The sequence below is a fragment of the Paramormyrops kingsleyae genome, chromosome 24, assembly GCF_048594095.1.
Source record: "Paramormyrops kingsleyae isolate MSU_618 chromosome 24, PKINGS_0.4, whole genome shotgun sequence".
Lineage (NCBI taxonomy): Eukaryota > Metazoa > Chordata > Actinopteri > Osteoglossiformes > Mormyridae > Paramormyrops > Paramormyrops kingsleyae.
In genome coordinates this window covers 19,516,536-19,528,115 of record NC_132820.1, presented here as the reverse complement: position 1 = coordinate 19,528,115, position 11,580 = coordinate 19,516,536, and the positions used below count along the sequence as shown (strand labels likewise).

The window sequence follows — 11,580 nt, the reverse complement described above, 5'->3', positions numbered from 1 at the left end:
TGTGACAAAGAATCTTAATATTTAAATCTTGAGTGGGATCACTATCCGGTAATCAATTTACAATAAAATATACTTTTATTTAGTTCACAACATTAAATTGTCTGAAGGCGCTTCACTCTATCCCCATCTATGTAGCCATATATTGTAAAGTAACATATTTTGCAATTCATCCGATAAGGATTCGGCAGCAGTACATTACGGTTTTACCGTAAGTTGCATGCTAAACTTCCATAGTGTTTACGTCGTAGTTGTAGACTTGTAAAGTAAGGCAATAACTGCTTGGTTACTACTGCAGCAGTTCACGGTAAATACAGACAGAATTAACCGGCAAGGAGCCATGCCTGCGTGTTTAGGAACTGAAACAGTACGAAAACAGATACAGACCGGTGTGAAACAAATGTATGTGAGGCTGCATTACATCGCAGCGATGTTTGTATGGTGCACTTTTGTCATTCCTCTCAGTCGATGTGAATTTACTACGTATATTTTACAGTAAAAATGTAATATGTATTTTACTAGTAATGTAAGCCGTTATGAAAGAAACTTAATGTTAAAGGACTGCTTGGAATGCTACAGTAAAAAATGTTTGTGGTATCCATGTTTCGTATAGTAATGAAATGTATACACATGTCAGTTAAGTCATACATCTTGTCTTTATAGACTTTGAAGAGGTCTGTCGACAGAGGGATCAAAGGTGAATATTTTGAAGCTGCTGTCTACCACCAGTTGTTTGAGAATGACCGTGGAGAAGGTTTCAAGTGTACATGGTGTTTTAAATAAAGACTGACTATTGAGAAATGTTGATGCTATGAAAGTCATCTGTCACTTTTCTCTACAGATTTCTGCTGGAGAAAGACATTTCCAAGGAGAAAGTGATAAACGGTATGCTTTGTGCACTTCGAGAAGTGAGCATTGCCACTACATCAGTTTGCTATAGAAATAGAAGCTTAATATGTTAGTTGTTAAAATCTTATCTATCTGATTTAAGGTAACCCAGGGTTTTGGGTTACAATTTACTACCTGGAAGACTATTCCATATTTCAGCAGTATGCTGTAAATGCATTTGCTGTAGGAAGAGAAGCATAGTATTTTATAGGTGATTGTTATTGCTTAATATGTTATAGTTGGTAATCTTATCTAGGTCTGATTTAAAGGAACCTAGGGTTTTAGTTTGTGCTACAGTAGTACGAAGACTTTTCTGTACTGTAGGTACATGCTGTGTTAAAAAAAAAAGTGCTTCCTTAAATTTAATTTAAAATATTAAAATTAAGACTTGTTTATACAACAGCACATTGAATATATAGTGGCAGAGGTGCTTTTTCCTCAATATGGTAAATGGCCATGATATTGATTTTAAGGTATATTTGTGTCTGTGAGATTAGTAATTTGTAGCATTTGTAATAAATCGCATTGTAGTGACAGGAAAAATTGAAATACATGTGAGAAACCCATCCGTTCGTGTTGAGGTGAAGCTTATGTAATATTGTTTTGCAGTGTGACTTCACAGGTAAGTGTGTCATTTTAACAATGAAAGTCATGTTAGAGATTGATTGTAGGATAAGGATTGTAATGCTTCATAAAATGTTTAGTGTGTAAATTGTGGTTTACTGTCCAGACACTTCAATATTGATTTAGCTGCATCACTGATTCTAAGTAGCTGAGATGTGTCAGTGTACATAGTTCTCACAGAAAAACAGCATTGTAATTGCTTTAAGTAATGCATATCAATTAAACTTAGTTTTGTGATAACTGATAATTACTGAGTCACCACACACTGCACAACCATAAAATGTTTTCTACATGTAACCCATATGGAACACTGTTGGAAACTGGCAGAAGAGAAGACGCTATGAAGTTCCATCCAAGGAGGAACAACTTGACAGATGCATCATTCAAGCAGTTCATAAAATGTTTAGTGTGTAAATTGTGGTTTACTGTCCATACACTTCAATATTAATTTAGCTTCATCACTGATTCTTAGTAGCTGAGATGTGTCAGTGTACATAGTTCTCACAGAACAGCATTGTTATTGTTTTAATACATATCAATCAAAATTAGTTTTGTGATATCTAATAATTACTGAGTCACCACACACACTGCACGAGCATAAAATGTCTTCGACATGTAACCTGTATGGAACACTGTTGGAAACTGGCAGAAGAGAAGACGCTATGACGTTCCATCCAAGGAGGAACAACTTGACAGATGCATCATTCGAGCAGTTGTTTGAGGTGGTACTTTGCTGATGGTAACTCAGTGGTACCTTGCTTGTTGGGGATTTGAACCTGTGATTTTAAATTACAAGTGTACATCCCTAGCTATTAGGAAGTATAATTGAGATGTCAGTGCAAAGTAAGGTTGTAAGCAGGTGTGCCTTGTGTTGTCCCCCCCCCTTGTTCATTTGCAGATGCCTCGCACCAAGGCGTCCAAGCGTTCAGCAGCAGCGAAGAAGAGGCTGATGGACCGGCGGCGAGCTGCTGATAGTTTTGATGTGGCTATGACCGATGACGGGGTTACGTCTTTTCCCCCCTACCGGAATACCAAAAAGATCACGACTGTGACTTTCCCGACGAGCCACGACCAACAACCTGAGCAGGCCGTACAGCCGCGGCCTGACTCTGTCATGGCTATGACTGACGGGGTTATTTCTTTTCCCCCCTACTGGAATACCAAAAAGATCCAGACTGTGACTTTCCCGACGAGCCATGACCTCCAGGTTCCCACCCTGGGTGCCATTTGTAGGACTGATGACGAGTTGTATATGCCTTCTTTTTATAAAGACAAGGCTTTGACTGACGAGGTTGTGCAGCCACCTCCTAAAAGAAAGGCTGCAGCTATACAACCATCTAAACGACCATCTAAAAAACCATCCATGAGACCATCTAACTCAGCACTTGAAGTGTCAAACTCTGTTCCAAACAATTGTCCAAAGCGTTGTCCGAAGCGTTGTCCGAAGCGTTGCCGTTTGGCAAAAACATTGGCGAAACCCTTGGCGAAACCCTTGGCAAAACCCTTGGCAAAACCCTTGGCAAAACCCTTGCTAATGTCTGAACAACAAAGTGCCCTGGCTCAACAGCAGCATATGAACCCTGTAACTGTCTGTGCACCTACTCATTTTCCTCAGGCACGTACTGTGAGAGGCTCCTTCCATCAAGGACACCCACGATTTGGAGTCAACAGTAACAAGCAATGTGTTGCTAATAGTTTGATTGCTATAGTGACGTGTAAGGTAAAGAATGTTTTAACCTGGTCAGTCACAGACATTGATCAAGTGCTGCTGAATGGAGATGACCTCTACACCACCATCAGAGATGCTGGGAGAATTGGAGATGCTTCTGGGTATCTGTTTGTGAGAGATCTACCAACTGAGTACACATTGAATGGTGATAAATTTGAAATAAACTACCATGATGACATGTTTGTTGGCTTGTTTGGTGTGAGTGAATATGGAGATATGTGCAACATTCTCATGTCAGCTGATCAAGCGGTAAGAAGAGTATTCTCACTGTATGATGCGTGTCTTTTTACTCTTAAAGTAAATACATGTGCCATCATTAAGCAAGGGTCATGGTATGTGGTGATCGACTCCCATTCCCGACGAGGAGATGGAGCAAGCGACGCATCAGGCAGAAGTATATTGGTGTACCACTCTAACATAGATTCTTTGCTAGACCATGTGAATACCCTAGGACTGTCTTTAGATGCAACAGGGGAACAGTTTGAGATTACAGCTGTGAGTGTGACCAGTCGAAGCATCCTGCAGCAGCATCCAGATGGTAATTCCTCAGTCACCAGTCTCAACCAGCCTACCAGCATGTCAGACCATCCAGACGGTAACTCCTCAGTGACCAGAGTCAAGCAGTTTGCCAACATGTCAGAGAGCCAATATGGTTTGGTAAGGCCAAATGTGACAGACGATGCACAACCTGAGGTTGATATGCATGTGAGCAATGAAGGTGATGTAGTATTCATCAGTGAGCTATGCAATGAGCAGTTTTTGTTCAGTCCTTTGACAACACAGCAGCAAAGAAGCCTTTTCTGTAAGCTTGGTGTGGTGTATATTGATCATGGTCATGTAAACATGGCTGCACAGTTTCCAATGGGTGACCCTTGCAGAACGGTACCTATTACTGGTGATGGTAACTGCTTTTTCAGATCTCTGGCTTTTGCTATTACTGGAAATGAGAAAGAACACAGGAAAATTAGACGTGCTATTGTTGGTCACATACTAAAAAATCAATCCAGGTATGTTGCTTGTCTTAGGGAAGGTCACTCTTCTGTCACTGAGTATGTCACTGCATCACGGATGAAATATGTTGGTACTTGGGCATCTGAGGTAGAGATTCAAGCTGCCGCTGATCTGCTTGGTGTGCATATTTTCACATTCTCCAATAACAAATGGTTGAAGTACTCCACATGTATTGGTTCTGATCCGAGAGGTATGTACCTGAAACATTGTAATGAGTCACACTATGAGGCTGTAACTTGTGTGAAAGGGCGTGATACTGAGGGTTGTGCCAGACAATGCTCTGAAATTCACAATACAGCATCTGAAATGGCATCAAGTCGACGAAAACTGGAACGAGGCAAAAGACGGTATGAAGAAAGTATGGTGTACAAGGAGGAACAACTTGAGAGAAGCATAAAGCGCTACCATGAGGATGAAGTGTACAGAGAACATGTGAAACAGTCAAGTGTAAGTAAGTACGCAACAGACTTGGGTCACCGCAAACATATACAGCAGTCAAGTGTGAGTAAGTATGCGATAGATAATGAACACAGGCAACGTGTGCAGCAGTCGAGTGTGAGCAAGTATGCGACAGATAATGAACACAGGCAACGTGTGAAGCAGTCGAGTGTGAGCAAGTATGCGACAGATAATGAACACAGGCAACGTGTGAAGCAGTCGAGTGTGAGCAAGTATGCGACAGATAATGAACACAGTCAACGTGTGAAGCAGTCGAGTGTGATTAAGTATGCAACAGACACTGAACACAGGCACCGTGTGAAGCAGTCAAGTATGCAGAAGTATGCAACTGACATTGAACACAGGCAACGTGTAAAAGACTGTATGGTTCGTAAGCATGCCACAAATGAAAGTTACAGAGAAGCTGTGAAGAAACAGAAATTTGAAGCCTACCATTGTAATCCAGTATACCAATCAGCTCAGAAGCAAAGTTGCAGTAATAGATATAAGACAGACAGCTGTTATGCCACTGCAGTGAAAAGCAGAAATACTGGAAAACGGACTAAAGAGAAGGATAACAGAAAAGACATTAAGTATGTGATTGAACAGTTTAGACAGAAAATAACTAAAGGCCCAGAATACATTTGTTCAGTGTGTCATCGATTGCTATTTAAACACCAAGTTCTGATTTGCAAGAAAGATGAGTACTTCAAAAAATCACAGGCAATTGCGTTAGTGGCATCACAGTGTATAACTGAGACATACTTGCATAAATGTGTAGATATGTGTTCTGATGATTGTAGCAGTGTTATTGGCTCTAGAGGTTCCTTGTGGATCTGCCACACGTGTCACAGAAAGATTCTTGATGGGAAACTGCCAGCAGAGAGTGTTGCAAACAATCTAGCTTTAGACCCAGTCCCTGTAGAGTTACAGCGTCTAAATTCACTGGAACAACATCTGATTGCTATGCATATTCCTTTCATGAGAATTGTCTCTTTGCCAAAAGGTGGACAAAATGGTGTTCATGGTCCTGTGACTTGTGTCCCATCTAGTGTTCCAAATGTAGCTGAAGTTTTACCAAGAGTCAACAATGATGACCTTATGATTCGTGTAAAGTTGAAGCGGAAGTTAACTTACAAAGGGCATTACAAATATGAATTTGTGCATCTAGAAAAAATAAAGAAGGCTTTGGTGTATCTTACAGAAAATAACCAATTTTACAGCAATGTGCAGTTTAACAATGACTGGATCAATCCCCTGCAGAAAACTAAAGAAATACTTGGTGATGTAAGTGACATACATGCAAATGAAGACTGTAATGAAAATAACATGGAGGATGAGGAAATGGATGAAACTATGCATGATAGACAACAACATGGCATGTATATGGATACGTGTCTTCAACCTGTAGACATAGCACAAGAGATCTTGGATCAGCACTTTGATGGAATCATGTCTATGGCACCTGCAGAAGGAAACAATCCAGTGAGGCTTCTAACTGATGAGTCAAATGAAGCTAAATGTTTTCCAGTCCTATTCCCAAAAGGAACAGGTACTTTTCATGAGAGAAGGAAGGAAAAACTGACACTGTGTAGGTATTTAAATACAAGAATTCTTAATGCAGATGGACGTTTTGGAAAAAACTTAGACTATATATTTTATGGGCAGTATTTGTCTGAGCTTCAGCAGGTTGTGTCAAATGTGTCAATTGCTGTGAGAAAAGGCTATGATGCACGGGATAAGTGTCCTGTCACATCAGAAACTTTGACAAATAAGGAGGCTCTACAAAAGATGTTCAATTTTGATGAAGGTTATAAATTTCTAAGACCAATCAGAGGCACCCCTGTTTTTTGGCAAAGTGTTCAGAAAGATTTGTTTGCGATGGTAAGACAGCTTGGTATTCCCACATGGTTTTGCTCCTTTTCTTCTGCTGATTTACGTTGGACAGAAATGATAACAGCAATCTTCAAACAAGATGGCATAGATGCATCAAGTGCTGAGCTCGACTGGTCAGAAAGGTGTGCACTGTTGAAAAACAATCCTGTGACAGCTGCCAGAATGTTTGACTATCGATTCCACTGCTTCCTGAAAGATGTCATCATGTCAGAAGCACAACCCATTGGCAAAATAGTTGACTATTTCTACAGAATAGAATTTCAGCAACGGGGATCACCTCACACTCACTGTTTGTTTTGGGTGGAAGATGCACCTAAGGTTGGCAAAGATGATGAAGATGAAGTATCAGCTTTCATTGATCACTATGTGACATGTGAAATGCCAGAGGGTAACGATGAAATGCATGAAATTGTATGTAGTGTACAGCAACATAGTAAGAGGCACTCAAAAACATGCAAGAAAAAAGGGAAAACTTGTAGATTCAATTTCCCACGTCCTCCAAGCAACAGAACATTTGTGTCATCATGCAAACTTGGAGATGGTGAGACAGACGGACAGCCCCTGAAAAAAGAAGTAGCAGATGCTATAATGAAAAAAGTGAAGGATGCTGTACTAAACCCTGAGGCCAACTATGACTCTGTTGATTCCTTATTTAGTACAATTGGTATCAGTCAGGAAATATTTGAAGCTGCGTACTCAAGAATCACAAAGAAAACTACCATTGTTCTTAAGAGGAGACCATGTGAAGTGTGGGTGAACCAATATAACAGAGACCTTTTACGCTGTTGGAATGCAAATATGGACATTCAGTTTGTGGTTGATGCATATTCATGTATTGTGTACATCATTTCCTACATTTCCAAAGCTGAGAGAGAGATGGGACTGCTACTGGCTAATGCTCAGAAAGAGGCCACCCAGCAAGGTAACCTTGATGCAAAAGAAGCTCTTCGGCAACTTGGCAGCGTTTTCCTACACAATCGTGAAGTTTCAGCTCAGGAAAGTGTTTATCGTCTGACTAACATGAGGTTGAAAGAGGGATCACGAAAGGTGCAGTTTATCCCAACCGGAGAAAATGTGGTAAAAATGAGCCTTCCATTGAACGTCATACGGAAGAAAGCTGAGTGTGAGAATGAGGATGAACAAGGAATTTGGATGAACAGTATCACTGATAGATATAAAGCCAGACCAGAAACAGAAGCGTTTGCAGGAATGTGCCTGGCGACATTTGCATCTGAGTACAGAATACTATCTAAGTCTCAAAGCTCATGCCCTGGAAGTGTGCAGTTGGACAGAAAATTAGGATTTGTGAAAAAAAGGACACGCACAGATGGAGCTGTTGTTCGGTATGCTCGCTTTTCACCCACAAAGGACCCAGAAAAATATTACTACAGCATTTTGCAACTTTTTCTGCCACATTATTTCGATGCACAGTTAAAACCTTCTACTTTTGGCAGTTACCAGGAATTCTATGAGACTGGTTGTGTCAAGTTTGTTGATGATGAATTGCATTCAGTGAAACTGGTTGTGGAGTCAAACATGTCAAGTTTTGAAAAGGAATCACGTGCAATAGACAAAGCTCAGGAAGACCTACAGCTGCATGGTGCAATGGAAGATGCTTGGGCAGAGATTTGTCCAGAGACTGAACGTGAACGGTTAGAGTGTCTTGCCAGCAAATGCAACATTACACCAGAAATGAGAGAAAAACGTGATGAGATACCAGATTTGTTACCAAGACTGAGTCGCTATATGTTACATGACAATCCTTGTGGTATGTCCAGGCAGGAAGCGTTGGCTTTGCTTCGCTCACTGAATAACAAGCAATCTGAGATTTTTTACAAAATACGAAACTGGTGTTTACTGAAGGCGCGTGGTGAAAACCCAGAACCATTTCATGTATTCATATCTGGACCTGGAGGTGTGGGCAAGTCAGTCTTGATCAAAGCAATACAGTATGAGGCAGCTCATGTCTTGCGTCAGTTGTCACATAATCCAGATGAGACACATGTGTTACTGACTGCTCCAACTGGAGTTAGTGCTTACAACATAAAAGCTGCAACAATACACACCTGTTTCCATATTGCAACAGATGTAAAGTTGCCATATGAACCACTTGGAGATGAAAAAATAAATTCATTGAGAGCTGAACTGGGAAACCTGCAGATATTGATTATAGATGAAATTTCAATGGTTGATCACAAGCTGCTTGCGTATATTCATGGCAGATTAAGACAAATCAAACAAATTGGAGATTATTCTGCTTTTGGAAATGTTTCAATCATTGCTGTTGGAGATTTCTACCAACTTTGTCCTGTGAAAGGGAAAGCTTTGTATACTGAGGGTAAAGGTGTGAATCTATGGCAGAATCATTTTGCTATGGTGGAGCTCACTGAAATTATGAGACAGAAAGATATGGAGTTTGCACAGTTGCTGAATCGACTAAGGAAACGCAAAAGGGGTGATGCAATGCTGGAGGAAGACATTGCTATGCTGAAACTACGTGTGACAGGCGAAGGACAAGACAGTACTGGTCTTCATATTTATGCAACCAATGATGAAGTTGATCAGCATAACTACCATATGCTGCGGAAGATCTGCTCAGACCATGTCATCATTCATGCTCAGGATTTTGAAAGGGTTGCTGCAACTGGCAGACTGGAAAGGAAACATGGACATCATGCCAATGTTCAGAAGACATGTCTCCCAGAATCACTACATGTAGGTGTCAATGCACGAGTAATGCTGCTGAAAAACATTGATGTTTCAGACGGCCTGGTAAATGGTGCATTTGGTACAGTCAGTGACATCTGCTTTGATACTGATGAGGATTTTCCATCAGAGATATACATCACATTTGACAATAAAGCAGCTGGAAAGTCACTCAGGGGAAAGAAGCCATGCCTCAAAGTAGGGTTGGACAAAGCTACACGAATCAAACCAGAGGAGGAGAGAGTGACAAACAGTGGTGGAACACGAAGGCAGTTTCCACTGAAATTAGCTTGGGCTTGTACAGTACACAAGGTACAAGGTCTGACAGTGGATAAGGCTGTTGTATCACTAAAGAAGATATTTGCAGCTGGACAAGCGTATGTAGCATTAAGCCGTGTGACTTCTCTGGAAGGCCTCATAATAGAAGACTTTAAGGAGACTGCTATATATGCAAAACAAGACATTGAGACTGCAATGCAAAGCATGCCTGCGTTTATTGATCCTGTCATGGAAGTGCCATCATCATGCAAAATTCTCCTACATAATGTTGAAGGACTTACCTGTCACCTGGATGACCTAAAGCAAGACAGAAGGTATATGGAAGCTGATATCATCTGCTTGACAGAGACATGGTTAAATTTGGAGGAAGACACAGAAGATGTACAGCTGCCTGGATTTTCATACCATGGGAAGCCCAGACATCAGGCATATGATGGTAGTGATGCTATCTTTGCTGAACTGAAGAAGCAACAACATGGTGGTGTGGGTTTGTATTATAAAGAACATACCAACTGTACTGTGACTGATGTGCAGTGTGTCAACATTGAGTGTGTGCAGTTCAGTGTGGGCCTACTAAGAACAACAGTCTTGGTACTATACAGACCACCCTCATATAATCTGACAATCTTTCAGAAGAACCTGATGCAGTTGATCACTCGGTTGGACAGTGTGGAAGGTGGAAAAATCATCATGGGCGACTTCAATGAAAATCTTTTGCAAGTGAGTACAATTGCTAATTTTATGGAAGAACAGGGGTATGCTCAACTTGTGAAAGAAGCAACCACTGGGAAAGGCACTTTGATTGATCATGTGTATGTGAAAGACATTGTGACTAACAGCATCTTTGTTTCAGTAATGCCAACATATTTCAGCCATCATGAATGTGTAGTGCTACATTATCTATAAGAAACTGTATAAATAAACAAAAAAAATTGTCATGCAGTGAATCATTTGGCAGCAAGTACAATTGCTAATTTTATGGAAAAACATGGGTATGCTCAACTTGTGAAAGAAGCAACTACTGAGAAAGGCACTTTGATTGATCATGTGTATGTGAAAGACATTTTGACTAACAGAATTTTTGTTTCAGCAATGCCGATGTATTTCAGCCATCATGAATGTGTGGTGCTACATTATCTAGCCATCAGTAGCTACCACTGGGGTTGCCAGTAGGCTGTGGGCGGCTAAGACTGGGGTTGGCCTTCAGAACGCTGCAACTGGGTCTCAGAGGTTAGCAGTGGAGCTGGTGTTTCAGGGCTTGGCATTTAGCCTGAGGCTGATGTTGGGCTTTGGGGGTTGGGGTCGACCTTGAGGTGCCTGTTGCTAGGCCTGCACCTGGTACCATGCTTTAGGTGGCTGCAGCTGGGCTTCAGTGAGCTGGTACTAGGGCTGAGGCAGGGGGGACTAAAGCTGGACATGGCGGCCTGTTGCTGGGGAGTAGTATGAGGTGGGCTGATTGGGTTACCACTAGGCATAGGACTAAGGTTACGGGAGGGTCACTAGCGCTAGGCATAAGGGGGCTAGGATGGGGCACCTGGCACTAGGGGCTGGTGTGGGGGCTATGGGAAGATTAGGACAGAGCAAGCAATGTGGGCTTTGAAAAGGGAGGTAATGTGCTCTGTCAAGTACCTCACAACAGCAGTATCCCAAAATTTTGAAATGCTATAAATTAAAAAAAAAGAATTTTTAGATATCCTGCAATATATTTGATTATTCATAAAAATTATTCTTGTATACATAAGAAATTATGTGTTGTGGGCCAGTACACTGCACTGAACCTTTTTACAAAGCACCACACCTTTCAAAAATGTAAATGTATAGTTTTGTATACAACATGTTAGCTACCACTAAGCATAGGCTAATCTTAGGGGAGGGGTGTTGGGCTTCAGCTTCTGGGACAGGGGGCCTAGGGCTGGGGCTGGGTGGGAAGCAGGGGAGGATGGGGCATCTGGCACTGGGGGTGGGTGTGTGGGCTAGGGGAAGATTAGCACAGAGGACACAACATGGGCTTG

General features: G+C 41.4%; 1 protein-coding gene across 1 annotated transcript; it reads left to right on the top strand.

The window, feature by feature from the left end:
* Positions 1 to 838: 838 nt before the first annotated feature.
* LOC140582148 (uncharacterized) lies at positions 839 to 10,880 on the top strand. The gene is made up of 5 exons (XM_072706168.1): positions 839 to 882; positions 2,408 to 3,487; positions 3,764 to 3,895; positions 5,084 to 10,420; positions 10,710 to 10,880. The coding sequence occupies exons 2-5, from the start codon at positions 2,408 to 2,410 to the stop codon at positions 10,878 to 10,880; spliced, it is 6,720 nt and encodes a 2,239-aa protein (XP_072562269.1). The 5' UTR covers positions 839 to 882.
* Positions 10,881 to 11,580: the final 700 nt, after the last annotated feature.

Coding starts and splice junctions, on each gene's coding strand:
- LOC140582148 (XM_072706168.1), top strand. CDS start 2,408: ATGCCTCGCACCAAGGCGTCCAAGCGTTCAGCAGCAGCGAAGAAGAGG. Junction 3,488..3,763: donor TCATGTCAGCTGATCAAGCG/GTAAGAAGAGTA, acceptor AGCATCCTGCAG/CAGCATCCAGATGGTAATTC. Junction 3,896..5,083: donor CAGAGAGCCAATATGGTTTG/GTAAGGCCAAAT, acceptor ATGGTTCGTAAG/CATGCCACAAATGAAAGTTA.